Raw genomic sequence first — 22,391 nt, 5'->3', positions numbered from 1 at the left:
AAGAAGTGTAAAGGCTATGTGCCTGTTGGGAAATTTTCTTTAGAGTATCTACTCTATGGCCTCTCATGCCTTTCAGGACATTGGTCCTTACCTCACCACCTTCTTGTGTCGATTGAGCATCAATGCTCATCCTTCTTGGCTCTGTAACATCTTGAACCAACACTGTAGTCTGAGTAGTTGCTTCTTGTATGACCTTTGCTGGTTGTTCGGTGCTGGTCTGTGCCCTGTTCTGCTCTTCAATATTTAGTTGCATCCTTTAAGGATGCAACCTCGACCTTTGGCCCCTGAGCCTTTGCTTCCGGTTCTTCTGTCCTCTGTTTGTAGACATATCTTTTTCTGAACTCTTCTTCATAGAGCTTCCTAATGTCTATCTAGTCATGGAAAGTACTAGCAAGCTTTGTCTCTATCTCCTCTACCTTGGCCTCATTCATGAAATATGCTTCATGGTCTTGGAGATTTCTGCACCAGATGTGCTGTGTAGGGTCCAAACTATCATGTTGCCATGAGCAGTGTTTTGGACATCCATTAGTTTGGGCTTCTTAGTTTTAGGAGCCATGCTCCACACTACTAGGGATTTTGAATCAATGTTGAAGCCTGATCCCCTTTGTAAACCACTAGCTCCGAATGCTTCATAGGAAATAGCATTTTCCTGTCTTCTTATCTAGTCAAGCATGAAAGCTTGTTCCAGATCCCATATGGGTACTAGAAGCATAGCACTTCTTTGGACCAAATCCCTTGCCTCTACAAGAGTCATCACTTCACTCTCTAGGTCATAGGCATGTAGCTTATCAATCAGTTCTTGTATCTTCTCTTCAGATTATCTTGGTTTGAGCTTCAAAACTAGTTCACTCTACTTACACCTTGTATAGGAAACTTTTAAATTTAGAAGACTTGAGGAAGTCATCATCTTCCATGAACTATTTTGCTTGGATGATTATGTCATCCAGTCTAGCTGTTGCCAGTTCAAGCTCAGTCAGAGAATTCTCTATTGCATTCACCTTGTCTAGTACGTAACTTTGTCTTAAATCATCAAAATACTGATTTCTTCCAGGCATTAGTTGAAATGTGCTCTGTTTTACCTTTTTCAGGTATATGGATCACTTTCTGCCTTTTCTTGCCCTTGGCAACCCATGATGCCTCAACAGTTTCTTCTTCTATTTCCAAGGTGACATTTGGCTCGGGGAGTCAGGGTTTACCCTTTCCTCTTCTCTTTGTGATATTGTAGGCATTTGTGCCATGATCTCTGTATAATCATCCACCATCTTTCTAAGCTTGCGTGGATAGGGGATATCTAGGTAGAAACCTTTGAAGCTGGGATCTATTCTTTTCAGCTCATTCTCAACCCTTAGGACATCATCAAACTTAGCTCGTTTATCTGCAACTTCCCCCTCATCTACAAGATTTGTAATTAGGTCCTCTTGGGGTGACGCCCTAGTGTTTGGCAACACATAACCCTTAATTTCTTTTAACGTGTTCCTCATATAGTCATCTAGGTCATGCATTCTATAAGGAGTAGTTGACAAATTATAATGGTGGAGGAAAGCATGAATTTGGTCCATGGATTCTTTTCCAATTGAAAAGTCTCCTATTCTAAAACACCTACACAAAAATGTGCCCTTATGCACTTTAGGTCCTAGGTATTCCCTATTTGCCATAAATAACTTTTACATGAATTCAATGATGGCCAGTCTAGGAGGGATATATTTGGGTAGTATATGGGGTGGCTGGGGGCAACCATAGACTCTCATGAGGGAGAAGGTTGGGAACAAGAGTATATCACCCCAATTATGGTCTAACTTCTTATTATTAGTTAGAAGTGCTGGTCTCAAAAAACTTTAATACCTTAGGAGCCCTAAAGAAATTAGGGTCTAACATCTTCATGATTACAAAGCTAAAATTATTAAAAAATGAAACAGAGTCAGAATAGTGATAGAATCTGTCCCCCGTGTCTACAGTTGAACTGGCAGCTCTCCATTGATATTAGATGTTTGATCAATAAAATCTAGGCTAATATACCCCACATTCTTGTATAAAATCAAGTGCATCAACAACGAATAATGTTGGAATTTGAAATTCCTTAGTTCTCCTCTTTGTGCTAGCTCAATGTTTTCTTTCATCTTCTCTAGGATATAATCTACATAATCATATTCACCACCATGATATGCATCTAGTACGTCTCATGCCACAATGCATACTAACCCATATACCATATCAGAGCCATCTTTACCCACCATCTTATGAACAACATACACAGTCTTTACGAAATAATTCTTGAATTTGTCCAAGGGCATTATCTTATCTACTTTCTTTGGATAATCCCCAACCTTCTTGAGGTCTATTTGGATGTGTTGCATCATAGTTTTCCTAGTGTAGGCCTTGGTATTCCTTTCAAACTTCCCTTGAAGTTCATTCAAGTCTAGTGGCTCGCTCATTTGACCATCTAATCCAAAAGGTTGAATGAAAGAAGCACGATCTAGTGTGCATAGAATGGTCCCATCACGCCTATGGAATGATTTAGTTGTTGATTGTAAGACTTAATCTAGGCCTTCACCAAGTCAACATCTAAAAATACTTCTGGGTAGATGAGCTTGGCCAAATTCTTTTTCCATGGATTACATACAAGAATCTTCTCAAAACTTCTGTTATAAAAGTATCTGAATAGCTCAAACCCATTGACACCAAGGCTAGTAGCATCTCTTCAGAATGCATATGGGTCTCTAAAATCATGGTCATTTGCAGAAATGACATTTGATGAGTCAAGGAATAGCTTTATTCATTTGTCTACAAACTTATTTGGCTTTCTCTCCTAAGGTTTTTCTCCCTTGGAAGTAGATGTCTCAATAATCTCTTTGTCTGTAGCTTGAATCTCTTCAACCTCTTTATCCGACATCTTGATTGTGAAGTGAAAATTAACAAACTCTGCAACTTGGCACTAAAAACTCTAAATTCTTCGCACTTACTACTCTGCAACTTCTCAAAATCTCCTTTTTTTTTGCAAACGGTAATCTGTTATTGGCTATAGAATGTCTTTATGCAATGCGTACTTCATCAACCATTTCTATGCATTGATTTCTTGCATGCATGAGCCTTAAACTTAGTTTTTTCTGTCACCTCAATGGAGTGTCGACATAACTATCTAGCTTTGCATTTTTTGTACTTTCTTCAATTTTCATTGGTCGGGAACTTCTATTGTTTTCCCACTTAGAAAAGGGTAAAAAGCATTTTCATGTCTTATTTTAGGGCTTCCGATCTTATGATTCACTTTGAATATCAAACCCTTCATATCCTCTTAGGGAAGAATTTTGATCTTTATGATCTTATGATTGATCATGTTTCATATCCGCAAAGAGGCCTTTTAAATTCGTTACGATCTTATGAGTAACAACTTAACATGAGATCAGAACACTGAATGCAATGTCCTCTTTAGAGTCGTGAACTTATGCTAAGCATTTTATAAACCTTTTCGCAGCATCGTCAACATGTATCTTATCCATTACGACTTACTATCACAACTTCCCATAGCATCTAAGCTTGCCTTTTCTCGCTTTATGATCTCTCGGTCACAGTTATCTAAACCTTTATCGTAGCTTTGGAAGATTTCTCTTAACAACTGCCTTTACCTCCCGATCATACATTGACTATTACCTTCCTTCATCGTAGCTTTAGAGACTCTAACATTCACTTTGCATCAACCCTTATGACCATATGCTCACCTTTGCTTCGTAGCCTCGAAAGCCTTCATGGTTTGCGATCTTACAATCCTCTATCCTTCGTATCTTCACAAGACTTTGTTGACATGTGTTCAATTTCTTTATGCCTATGCCCTTGGCCCCACTTCGTAAGATTAGAACACTTAGCAACCTTAGCACTTTATGTCTTATGATCTTATGATGTCTTTGCTTTCATATGGTCGAAGGTCTATTTAGAAACCTTTATGCTTATACGCTTTTCCATTTATCATAAGATCGTATCACTATTACTCACCATAAGATACCTACGACGATTTGCAATTGGGATGAGTGTAAGATGGAAACCCTCATAATATACTTCCGCGATGCCACAATTACATTGGATATCATAACATCTGGAGACCAAACATTTACCTTTACGATTATGAGAAAACCTTTGTTTTGTAACATTGGGAGAATGAAAACCTAGACTTACGAGTAGACATTGAAGACCCAATTGTAAGATCGTAACAAAAGATGGAAAATATGAAAATCACATGTGATCTCCCACTTGAACACAAAACCTAGGGTAAAGGCCAAATTTGATTGTAGGTTAAGGAAATTTCTCAATGATAGGGTAAAAGGCATGATTCTTAGGACATTACAAGATCCTATGTTAGGGCAAGATTCTTCGAATGTGGCTAGGGTAAAAACCTATCAGCTTAGGGTTTTTATTGGGAATTGACAGCAAATGCATAACAAACCCTAACTACACAACATTTCAAGATATTTTCACATTAAATTTTCAGTAGATAAATCAAAAAATATTTTGGTTGGTAATAGGTCCTAGGATTGTGATTTGTACGGACTTGCAGCTACGTATTAGTGGAAGTCTATAGAGATACTTTCAATTGAATAGTTTCTATAGTGTTTTCCGAACCATCCTTTGAGGTGCATTGTAGTGTACTTAGATGTTGATGTGTGCATTGATGTTAGTATACATGATGCTACTTTTCATAAGGTGAGGGATGTAGATACAACCTCATAGCTTTGTGCAAATTGCTATTCAGAGAGTTTGCATAGGAATCATGGATTTTAGTGACATCATTTGGTTGGTTAACTAAACGTGAATATAGTTAGCCACAACCATTAAGCATTTTGATGTTGCTCATCAAATGTTGGCTTCTAATGGTTGGGTTACTCCTTTGACAGTGAGCATTGTAATGGTAGTTTTTCCCTTACAAAGTTTTGTACACTTCAGGAAACCATTAGAATTATGAAACAAAACTATTGATTGACAAAGACTATCTTCTCGAGTGGGGTTGCACATTTTGTGATGTGTTGAGGGGAAAGGAAAAGTAGGTAGATAAGATCACTCATGAGTTGGGGGTGACTATGGATTCTTTGAAGAGCACCCAACTGGCCCTTTAGGAGTCACAATCATAGTTAGAGGAGATTGCTGTGGAGTTGTGCCGAGCACAATCTTCACCATCTATAGATACAATATAGTTATTGAAAGGGGAAGTTGGTGATGACCTTGTACCTACTAGATATAGTTGTGGGCCTGTTTAGGATGTGGCCACTCTTATCAAAGTTATAGATGCAGCCGATAGAATTGGGATGAGTGCATCTGTTGAGAGTAACAACAAACCACATGCTGCATTTGGTTCTCTTGTGGTAAAGTCCACATCAGGTGTTGTTGGTGATGAGTTAGATAACAAAGGTTATATTCAAAGCTATGACAGTCAACTTTTAACCTAGTTCGGAGCTTGTTATCATTACTGCATAAAGCGTACTCATCACAACTTTTCTGATCCACACAAAGGATTCGGTTGTACCATCTTTTTGAGGGATGGGTATTTTCCATCTTCTATAGATTGGATCAATGAATACAAGTTGGATTACTTGCAGAGTCAACACATCCATGGGAGCCTAGTACAGGATGGAGATAGTGGTATTATTACATATGGCTTAAGATGTTCTTATCTCCACAATATGAATGGATGCGAATTCAGTATGCTTTGGGACCCAACTGATGAAAGGGTTAGCACTTAAGGGTCAAACATGTCTTATTGATTCGCTTCACCACTTTCAGCATCGTGAAGTCAAGTTTAGTGTTGGGCAATAGAAGTCTGAAAATGTTCTCCTTGGTGGGCTTTTGTTCTGATTTTGGGATCTTTCTTATGCATTAGGATTTCTTGAGTATTTTTGTCATTTTCTTATAGGAGACCATCTTAGGGGAGCCATCTGGTATTCCTTTTAATGTGATTTCTTTACCTTCATGTTGCAAGCAAATATCTAAATTAGGGCTGTCCATTATGAACCGCCCAAGGGAACTTATCCATGGCATTCCCAGGATAATATCATTCTGAATATTTGTCACAAAGAATTTTCTCTTAATTGTGTGTCCTCCTAGGGTGACTTCTATTTGGGGTACTATCTTTGTACAATTGCCCATGGATCCATTTCCAAAAGCCACCTTGAAGCCCTTAAATTCTTGTGTTTTTAGTTTCCTCCTTGCTAGTAAATGTTTCCCAGTGATGTCATGTATGGTTTCAGATTCCAACAATGCAATTATCCTTTGTCCTTTAATTGTCCCCTTAGGTCAAAAGGTCCTATTTTCACTTTCTTGGGTGATGATGGCTAATACCCCATGTTCATCTTCCTTAGCTTTTTCCTTTTTCCTTGGGGTATCATCATCACATATTTCGTCTATTCTATTCATTTTTCCCTTTTTACATTGATGACTTGGTTTCCATGGTTCTTTGCATTTAAAGCATAGATCCTTTTCAAAGAGCTCTTCTTTCTTCTGACATCAGTGTTCCTTACTCCATGGTTCCTTGCAAATATAGCAAGGTCTTTCTGGCCGGTCTCTCCTGAGTCCTTCATTCCAAAAGGGTGCCTTGGTTCCAAAATTCTTAACTCTTTCCCGATGATGATTAGACTCAATTTTCTTCGCCTTCCTGATGGCTTCCTCTAAACCATGGGGCTCAAGCGGTTTTACCTGTTGCTGAATGAAATCTTTAAGTCCTATAAAAAGATGATTGAGTTGGCTCTGAGATAGATTTGGAACCATTATTGATAGGTCTTGAAACTGATTTGCAATTTCTTCCACTAACCTTGATTGTTTGAGGTGAGTTAGCTCGTGGAAGTACCATACAAGATCTCTTTGGTCAAACCTTTTCATCAATATTTGAGTGAATTCTCTATAGGTGGTGATTTTCTTGTGTCCTAAGGAAGTTTTTCCATAGTGCTACCATTTGTTGGTCGATCCTCTTAAATGAAGTATGGCAAGCTTAATAGCACCTTCTTCGGTCATAGGATTGTATGGTAAATATGTGTTTATTTTTTTGATCCATGATTGAGTAGTTTCTTCTCCTAAACTATTAAAACATGGGAGCTTTACTTTATTTACTTTCTCTTGAAGGTCTTTATCTATCTGATTTTTCTTGTTATTTTCCATGCTTTTGGTTTTGTAGTATTCTTCAAAGGAAATAAGTTGTTGAATGTTTGGCTGCAAGCTTGCATATAATTGTGCAATTTCATTCACACTGTTTGCGGTTGCTTCTTCTACAAGAGGTTCTCCTCTTGGAATGAATGAGGTAAAGGTATCTCGTGGAACTAAACTTTGAGATGAGGGCTCATTTTCCTCATGATTAGAATGACAATCCCTCTATAGGTTAGATCTTTCACTTTGATTGTTACTGTTGCTTAGTTTTTATTAGCTTCTAGTAGTAGTATATTGGAGTTTTCAATTCTTTCATTAGTTTGTTCCATAAAGTTTCTTAATTCTTGGGCGAGTTGTTTGGCCATTGTCTTTTGTAAACTAACCAGGGTTCCACAGGATGGTAGGATTATGCTCTGATACCACTATAATGTTCCCTCTACTAGGGTTTCTAAAACCTGCATTAATAATAGTTAAAATCATAATAATAATAAATCTTGTTATACTTTTCTATTTTCTAGCCTAAACGAAAATGTTAAAAATGTCTCTATATCGGATTTTCTTACCCTAAGTTATTCAACCGTCTTTTCTAGAGTGCGCCTTTTAAGGTTCACATATGCATATGTTGACACCATTGTAATGTTCTTTCCATTATACCTCCTTAGGCATGCTGGTTAGAGGGAGATAATTATTGCATATCAACACTATAGAGGTTGTATCTATTAAGTAGTGTTTGGCCAAATGGGTATGACACCCATCTCTAATACCAACACTTATATCCATCTTTGTGTGAGCCAAATAGGTAGTTATACCCATCTTTGATACTGACATTAAGAGTTTTCCATTTATTTCATCGTATCAACCAAATGGAATATACACCCATTTCTGGTACTGATATATGAAGTTATAATCTTATATGGTACTCATTAATCGTTTCACATATTTATCCCTCTTATGTGCCTAATAAATAAGTAAAAACATTATTGAAATTATATATTGAAAGAAGTCATATTAACTTAAGATTCACTTGATTTAATATATAAAAATAATATTTAAAATTACGTGAGTCCCCCATCCCATATATTTTGTATTGTGTTTAATATGTATATTGGCAACTATATGCGACTCCATACCAATAAATAAATAGCAAGCTCTTTACCCTTGTATTTTTGTGACTGGTTTATGACATGCTCAACGATTGTATTGCCTATGATTGATTTCTTTTTTATGGCTGCGTCCTTATTGGTGATGCCGTAGATCTTTCTTACATGCAAGCAAGTGACTGGGACCACTACTACTTCCCTATCCCGTCTTCACACTTTAACTTGGTGAGTTGGTGATGTGATTGATTTGAGGGTTTGTTATTCCCAATGATATTAGTGTAAAAGGAAACCTGACTAACTTTTCTCCATCGTTTCTATCCACGTGTAATGTCTTTATATATATGCTTCCACTCTTACCTAGCAATGTGACCCACGGCCACATCGCTTGGTATAGGTGACATCTTGTACTTTGCGTGATTATTTATGTCACTAATGAATTATGTTTTGGCCTATTCATTTATTTCCTTTTGTTATTTTAACATTTGAACATAGTTATTAAATAATTGTAATAGTTGCTAAGATCTTGCAATCATTATTAAAATCACCTTGTTTTTTATAATTAAATGATAAATTATTACCACTATATTTTATTGCTCATATGATTTTTAATGATAATTTGTACATTCTATTAGTAATTTTTAAGTCAATTGAGTTCCATTGCACTACCAGGTTTTTTCATAGAAATAAGCTGCTGCAGACAAACAAGAAGACACAAATATTATTACCTTCAAAGTTCATTATCCACCATTTCTTGCAGACATAAGAAATATAAGGGAAATCACTGTAATCTTCCATGGGTAAAGTTACCAAAGAATAAGGAAGCCTTTGGCAGAAAATACCCAAATAATATGAGAGCCCAGATGAAATTTACTATGGTTCTCATGATTCTTTCAGAAACTGGAGGTCCTGTAAGAAGAAAACACAGGTACTAGTAAACATAGAAAGAAAAGGCAATCAAAATGCTAATGGGTATGACTGTATCAGCAAACAAAAGTTTGATCATCCTTTCTTATAGCAAAATGAAGGAAAATAGAGGATGTGCATTTTTTTTTGAAAATGACCCATAATGTAAAAATGCCAAAAATAATGTACAAGACTCCAAAATGGTAGCCTGATTCATGGTCAAGGAACCCAGAAAACAAAAATGAAAAAACCATGTATTAAAAGGAAGGAGATATGTATTGAATAGAGAATCATGTTTTTTGAAGAGGAAGCAAGAAAACTCCAAGTCCATAATAAGTTACAGCTGCATGATGAAGAGTCGCCGTAGTGAGAAGACCTAGTTGCGGCAAAATAGACTTCGGAATGGCAAGAAGAAGTGCCCAAAACCAGGCCCATAAAACTCAGAGTTCTCAGCCAAACCCCATGTGAATCAATGAAGGTCGATTCAATAATAGTTAAAAAGATTCTAGAATGGCATTAAGATACTAGAAATTAAGAGGCCGCATTCATCATATAAACCCTAGTTCATGATAATAGCCATGCAAATAGCAAACAAGAGCCAAAAAAGAAGAAATGAGAAAACTCCAGGTTGAAACGACATGAAGAAAACCAAGCGAAATGTAGAAAATGCTCCACGATTGACGGCTAGGGCTTGATGACCAGGCCACTTTCGTTTCTTCAAGATTTTAGAACTATTGAATGAAGCAAATGACTTTGCTTTTGGCCTTTTTCTTGTTTATCCCTCAATTGTATTGCAATAAGATTTGGGGTCCACTTTTGTGTTTTTGGAATGCATTTCTTATTTGTTAATATGATATTATGTAACTTTATATTATTTAGGTTATATGTTATTATGTTAATAAATTTGTTATTAAATTGTTGTATATTTAAAAAATGTAATTATTATTATATAATTGATGATTTATGAATCAATTATTTAATAATAAATTTTGATGCAACAAAATAATGGTTAAAGAGGGAGATTTATTTTTTAATTCAAATTAGTGATATTAAATTCATTTATTGGCTAAGAGTTTCAAGGGGTAGGTGGTGTTCCTAACTGCCAAGATTTGAGGTGTTGGATTTAGTTTCAAAATTATAAGTTGGAGACTTCTAAACAATTTACTAGTGGTGGCATCTTGTAATTGCTACGTGTCCTAGATGTTGTCTCAGACTTGGAGTTCTAAGTGATGACTTTGGAGTGATTTTTTGAGGTTGTTGGAGTTCTCATCATGGACACTTGGGTGGAGGGAGAGTTTCAGATTATTGGGACATGTTTTTGGAGTTCCTAGAGTCCTTTTCTGAACAATTTCTCTAATATCCGACCTGCATTCCCTGATGTTTAGGGAAGGTTGTTGAGTTTGACTATTGTTATATACTTTTCATTTTAATGAGAAAGGGCTCACTTTTTGGAGAGCATATAAATGCATATGTGACAGATTTGTCTTGAGCATTTTCTTCATTTTTTGGAGTGTTCATGTGATGATCTATTATTCTTTTAGCCTTTCAGCATAATATAGTTTCTTGGACACATTTAGAGAAATATCTGGTCATACACTTGGTGATTGATGCTACTTGATGTGTTTTTCTCAAAAAACCTGTTGGTAATGTCTCATCTCTGCATCTTCCACAGTTAACTTATATTATTCATAGGTCATGAGTTGTGCACTTAGGTGATGTATTTGAATATGAATAGTTTCCTTTCATAATATCTATTTTGAGCCTCCTCATTGAAATACTTATATGCGTAATGGTTTCTTCAAGAGTGTGTTTGGTGTATATCTGTTAAGGATGTTCATTGCGTGAAGATATAATATTGATCTGCATTGTTTATTTCGTGTATCACCTCTTTTCTGCAGTTTATTCGAATTTTCTATTAAAGGTTCTTTCTTATTCATTTTTCAATCAAGTTTACAGTTTTCCACTAGGATAGGTGAAATATCAAGTTAATACCATATAGGAGCCGGCCTAGAACCGAGAGGTTCAATCATTTTGTATTTCACCCAAAACCTCATGATTGTTCCAATGTTACTCTGAAATTGCTGAAGTTTTAGGACCTTGGCATTTGGGTGTAAATTCTGGAGGTAACACATATTTCGTTCGAGCTTGAATAATTGTAAATTCTTCTAAGTTATTTCAGCATAGTGATTGGCGAAACACCCAACAAAACTGTGCAAGAGCTTTGTCTTCATCCATAGGCCATGATTGATTCCAATCTTGCAGAGATTGATGTTTAGCAGCTCGATTTTAATTTCAGAATTGTTTGCAAGGGCTGAAGACATTGTGAAACACAAATACCAGAACTTTAATAAGTATGTGTTTGTAATAAAAAAGAGGCCGCCAATCATTAGGGGTCATGATAGCTGAAAGGAAGGTGGCATTTGGGGTTTTCGGTGGCTTGTCTTTGTATGTTGGGTGTTGTCCATCCGTTTCCCAGCCTTGAAGTTACTGAGATACTTAGTTGTCTGTTAATTATACTATGATATAATTCATTTATTTTTTATATTTTAATTTTATTTGATTTATTATTAAATTTTATTTCAGAAAGGAGACATTACACATCATTTAGTGAAAGGTAGAGTTTGAAGACTAGACTCGCATATAAATTGAAGAGGATAAAAACATGTCAAAAGAAATCCCTTGATAAATTTAATTAAGAAACAGTTACAAAGGCACAATCGTCTTCTTCAAGAAAACTCATAACACAATCCTTACAAACTTGCCAAATCAATTTAATCTCCTTTAGCACACATAACAAGGCATATCAATAGACATTTAAATGAAAGCTAGGTGTAACAAATTCCATTGATACACAAATGGAGTTTGGAATGAAATTCTTGACTTCTCGATGTATAACAAAGCAGCATGAGAATTACTATTAGCAATTCAAATGCAAACCTGTACATTATACTTTTTACAATGCTTTCTATGAAAACCAATGAAGGTAATTAACATATGTTGCCACAAGTTTTGGATAGGCCATTTTCTTAAGGAACAGGAAGGCTGACTGCTTAATAATGACAAAATATTTAAAATGGTCAAGCAATATAGGAATATTGAGTATCTTCATGGTGAGATTGTTGTTGGCATCCCATTTTTATATTTCTCTGTTTGTAAATAACATTATACTAAAAAGATTGATTCTCCCATGGTGACTGAAATTTAACAATTTACACATACAATTTGTCTGATTTCAGATCTTGATCTGCATTGATCAACTCATTGGTATATGAATGATTTCGCAGGTCTGTCCATTGCTGATTCAATGTCGTCTTTTCTATGATGGTTATGCTGTCAAAGGAACATTGCTTGTTAATAGAACGGTAGGCCTCTTTCATTGGACAATCTTTCACAATATTTAGGTATGAGTTTCTAATTTTTTATTAGGGGATGTGTTTTTAGATGCTTTAAACTTTAATTAGTTTCTTGAGTTTATAGTTTTTTTTAGGTAGAAAATTTATCTTAAATGATACCTTATCATGAATTTAAGGCCCATTGAGAAACATAACAGGCTTGCTCTTTCTTCCACTAGGTTTTCCATGCGATCATTAATGTCTGTGATTCTGTATTGTAATAGATGAGTGTTGTCAAAACTAGAACTTATTAACTACTATGATTTCAATAATTATTTCTATCTAAGAGTAGGAATTGGTGGTGGAATGAATTATTTATTATGGGAAGTAATTTGTAAAATACTTGCTTAATAGTAATAGAGATCAATAGATCAATAAATTCAAAAGAATAAATGATGTTTCCATAGGTAAGGATCTTCAAAAATAGAAACATTCTATTCTAGCTAACAAATAACTAATAGCTAGCTAAATATTACAAAGGTTCTAATATTTACAACAAATTACAGTAGATAAGCATTAAATGTAAATAGAAGCTATCTTTTATGGTAATACCCTCCCATAATCTATCCACTACACCAAGCTTCCCTTTGAATTTGAGAAACTTATCTGAACCAAGAGGCTTGGTGAGAATGTCTATAGTCTAATTTGTTGTAGGAACATACTACAAGTCTATTGTCCCGTCTTTAACCATATGTCCTATGTAGTGACATTGAACATCCACATACTTGGTTCGTTCATGGAAGATTGAATTCCGTGCTAACTTGATAACACCTTTCTTGTCAACAAACAAAGTGGTCGGTCCTATCGGTGACATCTCCATATCCCCAAGCATCCGACGAGGCCAAATAGCTTCACAACCTGCCCTAATTGTTCCTCTGTATTCAACTTCTGCAGAGTAGAGAGGAATTGCCTACTCCTTATTGGTCCATGCGATGGCACATGATCCCAAACTGAACACATATCTAGAAGTTGACTTTTTCATCAACAGAACCTGCCTAATCTAAATTTGTGAACCCATTGAGTCTAGGATTAGGTCTTTGAGAGTAACGAAGTCCATAATCAATAGTGCTCTTCACATATTGAAGCACACGCTTTGCTGCCATCTTAATGATCAGCCTTGGGAGCTATCATAAAGTGTTCGATGTAAGTGATTGCAAAGCTGATATCAAGTCTAGTAATAGAGAGGTAGATGAGACTGCTACTAGTTGCATGCATGTAGTATCATCAACTAGAGGAGAATCATGTAATGTTCCTGTTATAAAATAAATAATAATTTAATCTTTGTAACGGGTTGATTGATTTATTTTATCTCTGACCCATTTTTTTTTTCTCATAGTTTGTGTCACTATTGGCTAACTTTGTACACCCTTGGAAAAGTCTTTCCTGATGGATATTTAAGCATGGCTCATAGGTAGTCTGTAGGCATGCTTTGGATTATATTGCTCTGTACTACGAATTCCTGTTGGAGTTCGGGAGTGTTCACCATTTTAGAAGTGAAAGATCTTCCCTATTTGGCTTGTGCGGTTTCAGTGGGATTCAATCCTCACCCTATTCCGTCGATGTTCTACTCTGTCTGCATCTAGTAAATTGAAGTGCTCTCATTATTTGTAAATATTTATCAATTTGTGAATGTTCTTTTGAACTGTTACGACATTGTATGATGCTTACATTGTGTTGCCATTAATTAATAATATTAGTTGATGTTCTATTGTGTACGTCTCTCTTCCCCTCCACCTACAAATGACACTGTGACATTTCCTATCCATACACAACTCAGTCATTTTGCCTTCCCCCCCTAACCGTACAGCCAATTGCAATCTCCTATAGCTTGCAGATATTCGTACGGCTTTCCTGCTAGTAGTACGGGTCACTGAAATACCGTATGGCTGTTCACATTCTGTACGACATCTACCATCTTAACCCCCTGTATGGCTAATATTTCTTTTTGTATGACTGTCTCTGCACACCGTATGGTCCATACTGTCATAACTTCTGTATGGCCTTTGAAAAGATCACCATACACACTCCTCTCACAAATCGATACGGACATCTCAACCCACCCTCCTGCACACTGTACGACCTATCATTTGCTATCGTACAGACCTCCATTTCCTATTGTACGGCCATCTGAGACTCTTGGTTGCAGATCATACATCATCAGAGCATGCTAGTTCTTCATTTGTGCGTTGGGTTCATTACAATGGTATTAGAGCACTTCGATCTTGCCAGCCTGTGGACGGTGAATGAGAGTTTATAGTCGGAAGAGGACACATTCCGTTGATCGAATGATTGACGAAAGGGAATCGACGGGCGCCGAACTTGTGGCACTTCTGAGGGAACTTGCCTGGAATTAGGCATAGATCACTGATATGCAACGACTTATGGAAGAAACTCTCAAGAAGTTGGTGGAGAACAAAATATTTGGGGAACAGAATGGTCAGAGCGCGGACTCAGTATCGGGTAAAGTACAACCTCAGCCAGCATGCTCTCAACCTTCCATGCCGACCTTCCCACCATGAACGAAACCACATCACGGAGAGAGATTACCAACTTTCGAAGAGATAAGAGGGGACTAGAGGAATGCGAACTGTGAAGAAGACATTTCCTACAAAGATTACGCAGATTTGAGAATGAGATACTCGGGAGGCAAAAATAGAGGAGGATACTTTAACAATGATCTCAGGAGAAAGTTGTGTAAGGTGAATCTATCTCCATTTGACGGATCAGGTTCCATTTTAGCACAAGCGTGGGTGATGAAAGCCGATACCTACTTCTAGCTAAATCCTATGCCAGAAGAAGAAGCTATCAAATTTGTCGCATTGCACTTGGAGGGAGTTGCGCAGAAATGGTGGCACTACGACACCATCATATTAGGGCATGATCAAATAAAGACCTATGTGGAATTTATGGAGAGATTAATAGAACGATTTGATGGGAAAGACCTTGAGCTTAATTTCAAAGAGCTAGCGCAACTGAGGAAAACTAGATCGGTAGATTAGTTCATTGCAGAATTTCAGAGACTTTTTGTGTTGGTCACAGACATCTTCAAAAGAAGGTAGGTCATACTCTTTATGGACGGATTGGCAGAACCACTGAAGGGTTGGGTGAAGGGATTTAATCCGTCTACCTTGTCGGAAGCAAGGCATGAAGTATGGCATCGTCGTCGGCATCAACCTCATCCTCTCGAAGTCACTCACATTCGAAACAGCTGACGTTTTCGAGGGACAAACCTTTGCCCAAGAAGCCGTCATTGGATGAAGCTACCCGACAGGAACTTCAAAGGAAGAAATTGTGTTTCAATTGCAAGGGCCCTTGGGAGCTTGGCCATCGATGCCTTAGGAAGGGAAAGATCCATTACATCGAGGTGGTGTCTGATGGTGAGGATGAACACAAACAAGAAGAAATGCCAATTGAAGATGACCAACCTAACATTGACACCAACATGGCTAGTTTAAATAGTACAGAGAGGATTACCACCTTGTACAGCGCGGAGGATCCATTGCTTTGGCTGGCAGTCCAAGATGCAAAAATTTTCGTGTGCGGGGTACCCTTCAAGGACAAAGGGTTACAGTGATGTTGGATAGCGGAGCTACTTTGAATTTCATAAACTCATTTTTCGTAAAACGAAGAAGTCTTTGTACGGAAGCACATGCAAGCTTTTAGGTCTAGGTTGCCGAAGGGACTTTCCTGCCCTGCCCGCACCTTGTTCCTCAACTGAGCATTACAATGGCAAACCATACGGTGGTGGAGGACTTTTTCATAGTGGACCTCACTGACATGGAAGTCATTCTTGGCATACAGTGGATGGAGACCCTTGATGAGTACACTCAGAGTTTCAAACGAATGGACTTTACTTTTGTCATTGACAGAAAGAAGGTTGTCCTCTGAGGGATAGCAAATGAAGGTCCGAAGGAAGTTTTCGTGCAGTGGATGGAGGCAATCTTGTAGCATGATGATGTTGTGTGGGTTGCACATTGTTTTATCTTGGCGGAACCTATAAAGGGGCACCGAACACCTCCGCAGGATGATGAACTCCAGGATATCTTAAGTAGGCATGAAAAAGATTTCATGGATATTCCTCCTAACATACCACCTCACCGGGGTTTTGAACACACAATTGAGTTGGAATCAAGGGAAAAACTAGTCATAACCACACTGTACCACCACCCCAAGAAATTCAAGGTTGAGATCGAACGGACGATTCAGGAATTGCTTGAGAAAGGATGGATCCGTCCCAGTTCTAGCTTGTTCGCATCATCCGTGGTGTTGGTCAAAAAGGACGGAACAATGCACATGTGTGTGGACTATCGTGCATTGAACAAAAGAACAATAAAGAATAGGTATCCCATCCCACAGATAGATGAGTTGTTGGATGAACTACATGGCACGGTCTATTTTTCAAAAATAGATCTCCATTTCGGATACCATCAGATCCAAATGAGGGAAGAAGATGTGGAGAAAATAGCTTTTCGCTGCTACTATGGACACTATGAGTTCCTGGTTATGTTGTTCGGATTGACCAACGCACCTGCTACATTTCAATCATGCATGAACCGCATCTTTAACAAACAGTTGCGTAAGTATCTATTGGCATTATTTGATGACATTATTTATAGCGGGACATTGAGGAGCACCTAAAGCATCTGAATGAAGTTCTGAGTATCATGGAGGAACAGTCCCTGTTTGTCAAGCAGTCCAAATGTGAGTAGGTATGACAGAGATATTGTACTTGGGGCATGTTGTATGTAAATACGGGGTTCAAGTACATCAGGAGAAGATTCAGGCTATCCTCGACTAGCCTCCCCCAAAATCACTCACGGATCTGCAAGGATTCTTCAGATTGTACAGTTACTACAAGAGATTTGTCAAAGAATTTTCTCAGCTCAGCGCACCTTTAACGGATTTGATGAAGAAGGGGGCTTTCAAGTGGAACAAAGAAGTACAACTCACCTTTGATAAGCTAAAAGAGGCCATGAGCACTTGCCCGCTTCTTGCACTGCATGATTTCACCCGACCATTCATTTTGGAATTCGACGCATTTGGGGAGGGCATTGGAGCGGTTCTGATGCAGGATAGACACCCCATCGCCTATGAGAGCAGGAAGCTTACATCAGCAGAATGCCTATATTCCATTTACGACAAAGAAATGTTGGCCGTCGTACATGCACTAACCAAGTTCCAGCAGTATCTGGTAGGTGCCAAGTTTGTTGTCTGTACAGATCACAATAGTTTGAAATATTTCCTAGAGCAGTGGGACTTGAACGAATGCCAACAAAAAAGGGTAAGCAAAGTTCAGTCTTTTGATTTCGACATTGAATATGTAAAAGGGAAGAACAATGTTGTTGTAGATGCTTGATCCAGAAAACCCATCTGCTCACTAGACGAGATCTCAGCTGACTGGAAGGTGCAACTATTAGTAGAATATTCTAAGAATACATTTGCCTGTGAAATAATGGATGGCCACACCCACGATGATCGGTACAAAGTGGTGGATGATATCATCTACTATAAAGATTAGATATACCTAGTGCCAGAATCCAAACTGAAGCAGAATATTCTACAGGAAGTAAACAACTCACCTCTAGCTGGACACCTCGGCTTCCTTAAAACTTATAGAAGCATTCGGGAGAGATTTTCATGGAAGGGATTGAAAGAGGATGTGTTGCAACATGTAAGAGAATGTACGGTTTGCCAACAGAACAAGTCCGAACACACTCTTTCTGCTGTGCTACTACAGCCTTTGCCTATTTTTGAACATAAGTGGGAAAGTATATCCATGGACTTTATAACAGGTCTTTCCAAGGTGAATGGAAAGGATTGCATCTTCATGGTGGTTGATAGATTGACAAAGTATGCTCACTTCTTTGCCATCCCCTTGGACGTTCAGGCTGCACAAGTCGCCGATCTGTTTTTCAGAGAAGTCTTTCGCCCGCATGGGTTACCCCGAAACATCGTCGATGATCGGGATGGACGATTCGTCAGTATTTTTTGGGCAAAATTGTTTCAGATGGCAGGGATAGAATTATCACCTAGCACGGTTGCTACCCGCAGATAGATGGTCAAATTGAGATTGTGAACAAATGGCTTGAAGGCTACCTTTGGAACTACGTCTCAGCACGAGTGTGGGTAAAATGGATCCATCTCGGAGAGTATTGCTACAATACCACGTATCACATGTCTATTAGGATGGTGCCATTCAAAGCTCTATACGGGCACGAACCTCTCTCCTTCATCGACACAGTTCTGGGTGAGAGTCGCACTCCAAGGGCGAAGGATTGGCTTCAGGAGGGTCAGGACATACTGAGGAGCTTGAAAGAGAACTTGCAATAGGCACAAAACTGACAGAAGGTGTACATCGACAGACACTGGATAGAGAGGAGTTTCAAAGTGGGGGATTTGGTCTATCTCCGGGTTCAGCCATACCAATAGTCTTCATTAAAAGGAATAAGTAAGGAGAAATTGAAGCCACGCTTTTATGGTCCTTATCGCGTGATCCATCGCCTTGGTGAGGTAGCGTATGAACTAGAACTTCTGGAGGGTAGCTGCATTCACAATGTCTTGCATGTTTCATGTCTGAAGAAGGTGATAGGGAAAAACGTCATAGTCACTATCAACCTTCCACCACTCAATGAGGAAGGGAAGCTCCTTCTGGAACTTGCTGAGATTCTTGAAGTGCATGAAAAGGCCCTACAAAACCGTACTGTGAAGTAATACTTGGTATGCTGGCGACACCTACCGTTGGACAATGCAACATGGGAAGGCGAGCACATCTTCCAGCACCCAGCATTGCACTTGCTTGAGGACAAGCAAATTTTGGGACGAGAGGACTGTAATGTTCCCATTATAAAATAAATAATAATTTAATCTTTGTAACGGGCCGATTGATTTATTTTATCTCGGACCCATTTTTTATTTTGTTTTCATAGTTTGTGTCACCGTCAGCTAACTTTGTACACCCTCGAAATGGGTATTTAAGCACGGCTCATAGGTAGTCTGTAGGTATGCTTTGGATTATATTGCTCTGTACTGCGAATTCCTGTTGGAGTTCGAGAGTGTTCGCCATTTCAAAAGTGAAAGATCTTCCCTATTTGGCTCGTGCGGTTTCGGTGGGATTCAGCCCTCACCCTATTCTGTTGATGTTCTACTCTGTCTGCATTTGGAAAATTGAAGTACTCTCATTATTTGCAAATATTTATCAATCTGTGAATGTTCTTTCGAACTGGTACGACATTTTATGGTGCTCACATTGTGTTGCCATTAATTAATAATATCAATTGATGTATTGTGTATGTCTCTCTTCCCCTCTACCTTCAAATGACACTACGACATTTCCTATCCGTATAGAACTCAGTCATTTTGCCTTCCCCCAACCTAACCGTACGGCCAGTTGCAATCTCCTACAGCTTGCAGATATCCATACGGCTTTCCTGCTAGTAGTAGGGGTCATTGAAATACCCTACGACATCTACCATCTCACCCCCTCGTACGACTAATACTGCTTTTCATACGACTATCTCTGCACACTGTACGGTCCATATTGTCACAACTTTCGTATGACCTTTAGAAAGACCACCATACACACTCCTCTCACAAGTCCGTATGGACATCTCACCCCACCCTCCCGCATACCATATAGCTTTTCATTTTCTACCATACGGACCTTCATTTCCTACTATATGACCATCTCAGACTCTTGGTTGCAGATCTTACATCATCAGAGCCTACTAGTTCTTCACTTGTGCGTTGGGTTCATTACAAATCAAACCTGGCTGATAACTTCAAACCTTTCTCCATAGGTGTAGATGCCCATATATAGAACTTGTCTAATGGAGCCCTAGAATATTTGGATTGAGAATTGAATATACCAGGAGACTACTATGAAACCTGAACACTTAGGCAGTAATGAATGAGCCCAAGATCAATTATATCAAAAGACTGGCATAAATTTTGTTTGGCTCCTTGAATCAAAGATGCCAAACTGCTAGTGATGATCAAATCATCCATGTAAATGATTAGAAGGATGATGTTATTGACAGTAGTCTTGATGTAGCAAATTGAGTGTGAAGAACTGCTTTGGAAGCCTTGATTGCCGAGTTACTTAAAAATTTTCATTTACCATGCCCTAAGAGCCATATTCAAACAATAGAGAACTTTAACCAATCTAAGAACTTGGTGTTCTTTACCAGCAACCTTGAAACCAGAGGGATGCATCATGCAGACCTCTTCTTGTAGGTTAATATTCAAGAAATCACTCTTGACATCCACTTGATGGACCTTCCATCCAAATTGTGCTGCCATGGGTGAGAGTAATTTTATAGTGCTCATCATTGTTGTAGGAGCAAAGGTCTCCTCATAATCAATATGTTGACGGTGAGAAAAGCCCTTTGCAACTAAATTAACTTTGTACTTAACCAAAGCACCATCAGATTTGTATTTTATTTTGAAGACCCATTTGTAGCAAATAGGTTTCATCCTCGGTGGAAGATCATAAAGGACCCAGGTGCGATTCTTCAACAGGCTTAGGTGTTCAAATATCATAGCCTGTTCCTACTCTGGAATTCCTTTAGCCTCGGAGTATGTCTGAGGTTCAAACACACTATAAATGTTGGCCATGAGAGAAAAATTAACTATCTCTGTAGGTTTTTTTTTTTTTTTTTTTTCTGAGTATTCTCCATCGATGAGCTCATCATCTCAAAGATCAACAAGTGTCTTAGTCCACCACTTAGGATGGAGAGAAGAGCCAACATTAGTATGAGGAGATGCTCTATGATTAGGTTCCTCATTATAAGAATTTGGATCAAAATTAGGTGAAGCAACTTGGGCAACCAACTTGGTGTATTACGCATCAAGGATCCAAACATAGGCAAGAGAGCCAAATACCTTTCAAGTGACTAATTTTGGGCTTGCGACCTGATCGGGGCTGTTCAAAATTCTTATCTTTGACCGCCACAATGGGTGACCGACTCAAAAGGTAAATTGTAGTGTTAAATGCTTCAGCCCAAAACTTCTTTGAAACATATCTATACTCGAACATGGATTGAGCTATCTTAGTGATTGTTCTATTTCAATGCTCAACTACATTGTTTTGCTGTGGTGTGTGGTGTGTTGTTAAATGGTGCTTAATGTCATAAATATTATAGAAGCTAGAGAATTCATTACAATAAAATCCCCCCCATTATTTGACGTAAGAGCAATAATAGATTTCCCAAACTTTTTTTCAACTAGAGGCTTAAACTTATGAAATACAATAAATGGTTCTGAGTTCTTTTTAAGAAAATATGCCCAGAAATATATCAGTTTAATTGCTATGGATTGTGGAAATTTAATCTCTTTAAATATGCCCATATTTTTCTACTAAAATCATCAACAAGCAACAAAAAATACTTGGACCCAGGAACAGCAGGAGTGGCCATGGGGCCGTAGATATCGACATGAACAAGCTGAAGTACCTGAGAAGCCAGCTATGAATCACCACTTTAGAAAGGCATGAGATGTTGCTTCATAGCTTGACATGCATCACAAAGTCTAAGTTGTTGAGTCTGAATCTTTGGCAATCTGAGGACAAGATCTTCCCAAGCAAGATAAGAGAGATAATGCACATTTAAGTGCCAATACCATTGATGCCAAAGTGAATTGACAAAAGTCTGCCGAACAGCCATAGTTATGTCTTGAGAATCACTAGAATCAACAAGTCTGAAAAGATCATGATCCTCATGGTCAACTGCAACATCAGACCAAGTCTCCCTATTAGTGATGGTGCACCAATGTGAATTGAAGGTGACATCCAATCGCGGAGTATGTCGCAACAATTGACTGAGTGAGAGTAGATTTTGTTCCATCCTTTGAATGTAGCACACATTGAGGAAAATGAGTTCCTCCT

General features: G+C 38.1%; 1 protein-coding gene across 13 annotated transcripts in view; it reads left to right on the top strand.

Annotated features, from left to right (window-relative positions):
* The window catches only part of LOC149552171 (putative RNA-dependent RNA polymerase 5), a 282,261-nt gene that overhangs the window by 82,965 nt on the left and 176,905 nt on the right, over positions 1–22,391 (top strand). For all 13 annotated transcript variants that reach the window (XM_089787663.1, XM_089787659.1, XM_089787664.1 and 10 more), the window contains one exon: positions 12,404–12,481. In XM_089787663.1, the coding sequence (XP_089643789.1) occupies positions 12,404–12,481 (78 nt within the window). The remainder of the gene's footprint in view (positions 1–12,403; positions 12,482–22,391) is intronic.

The sequence above is a fragment of the Cupressus sempervirens genome, chromosome 6 (assembly GCF_028749045.1).
Source record: "Cupressus sempervirens isolate cs-2001-9-10 chromosome 6, ASM2874904v1, whole genome shotgun sequence".
Classification (NCBI taxonomy): Eukaryota; Viridiplantae; Streptophyta; class Pinopsida; order Cupressales; family Cupressaceae; genus Cupressus; species Cupressus sempervirens.
The sequence above is the reverse complement of the archived record's forward strand: the minus strand, read 5'-3'. Positions and strand labels throughout refer to the sequence as shown.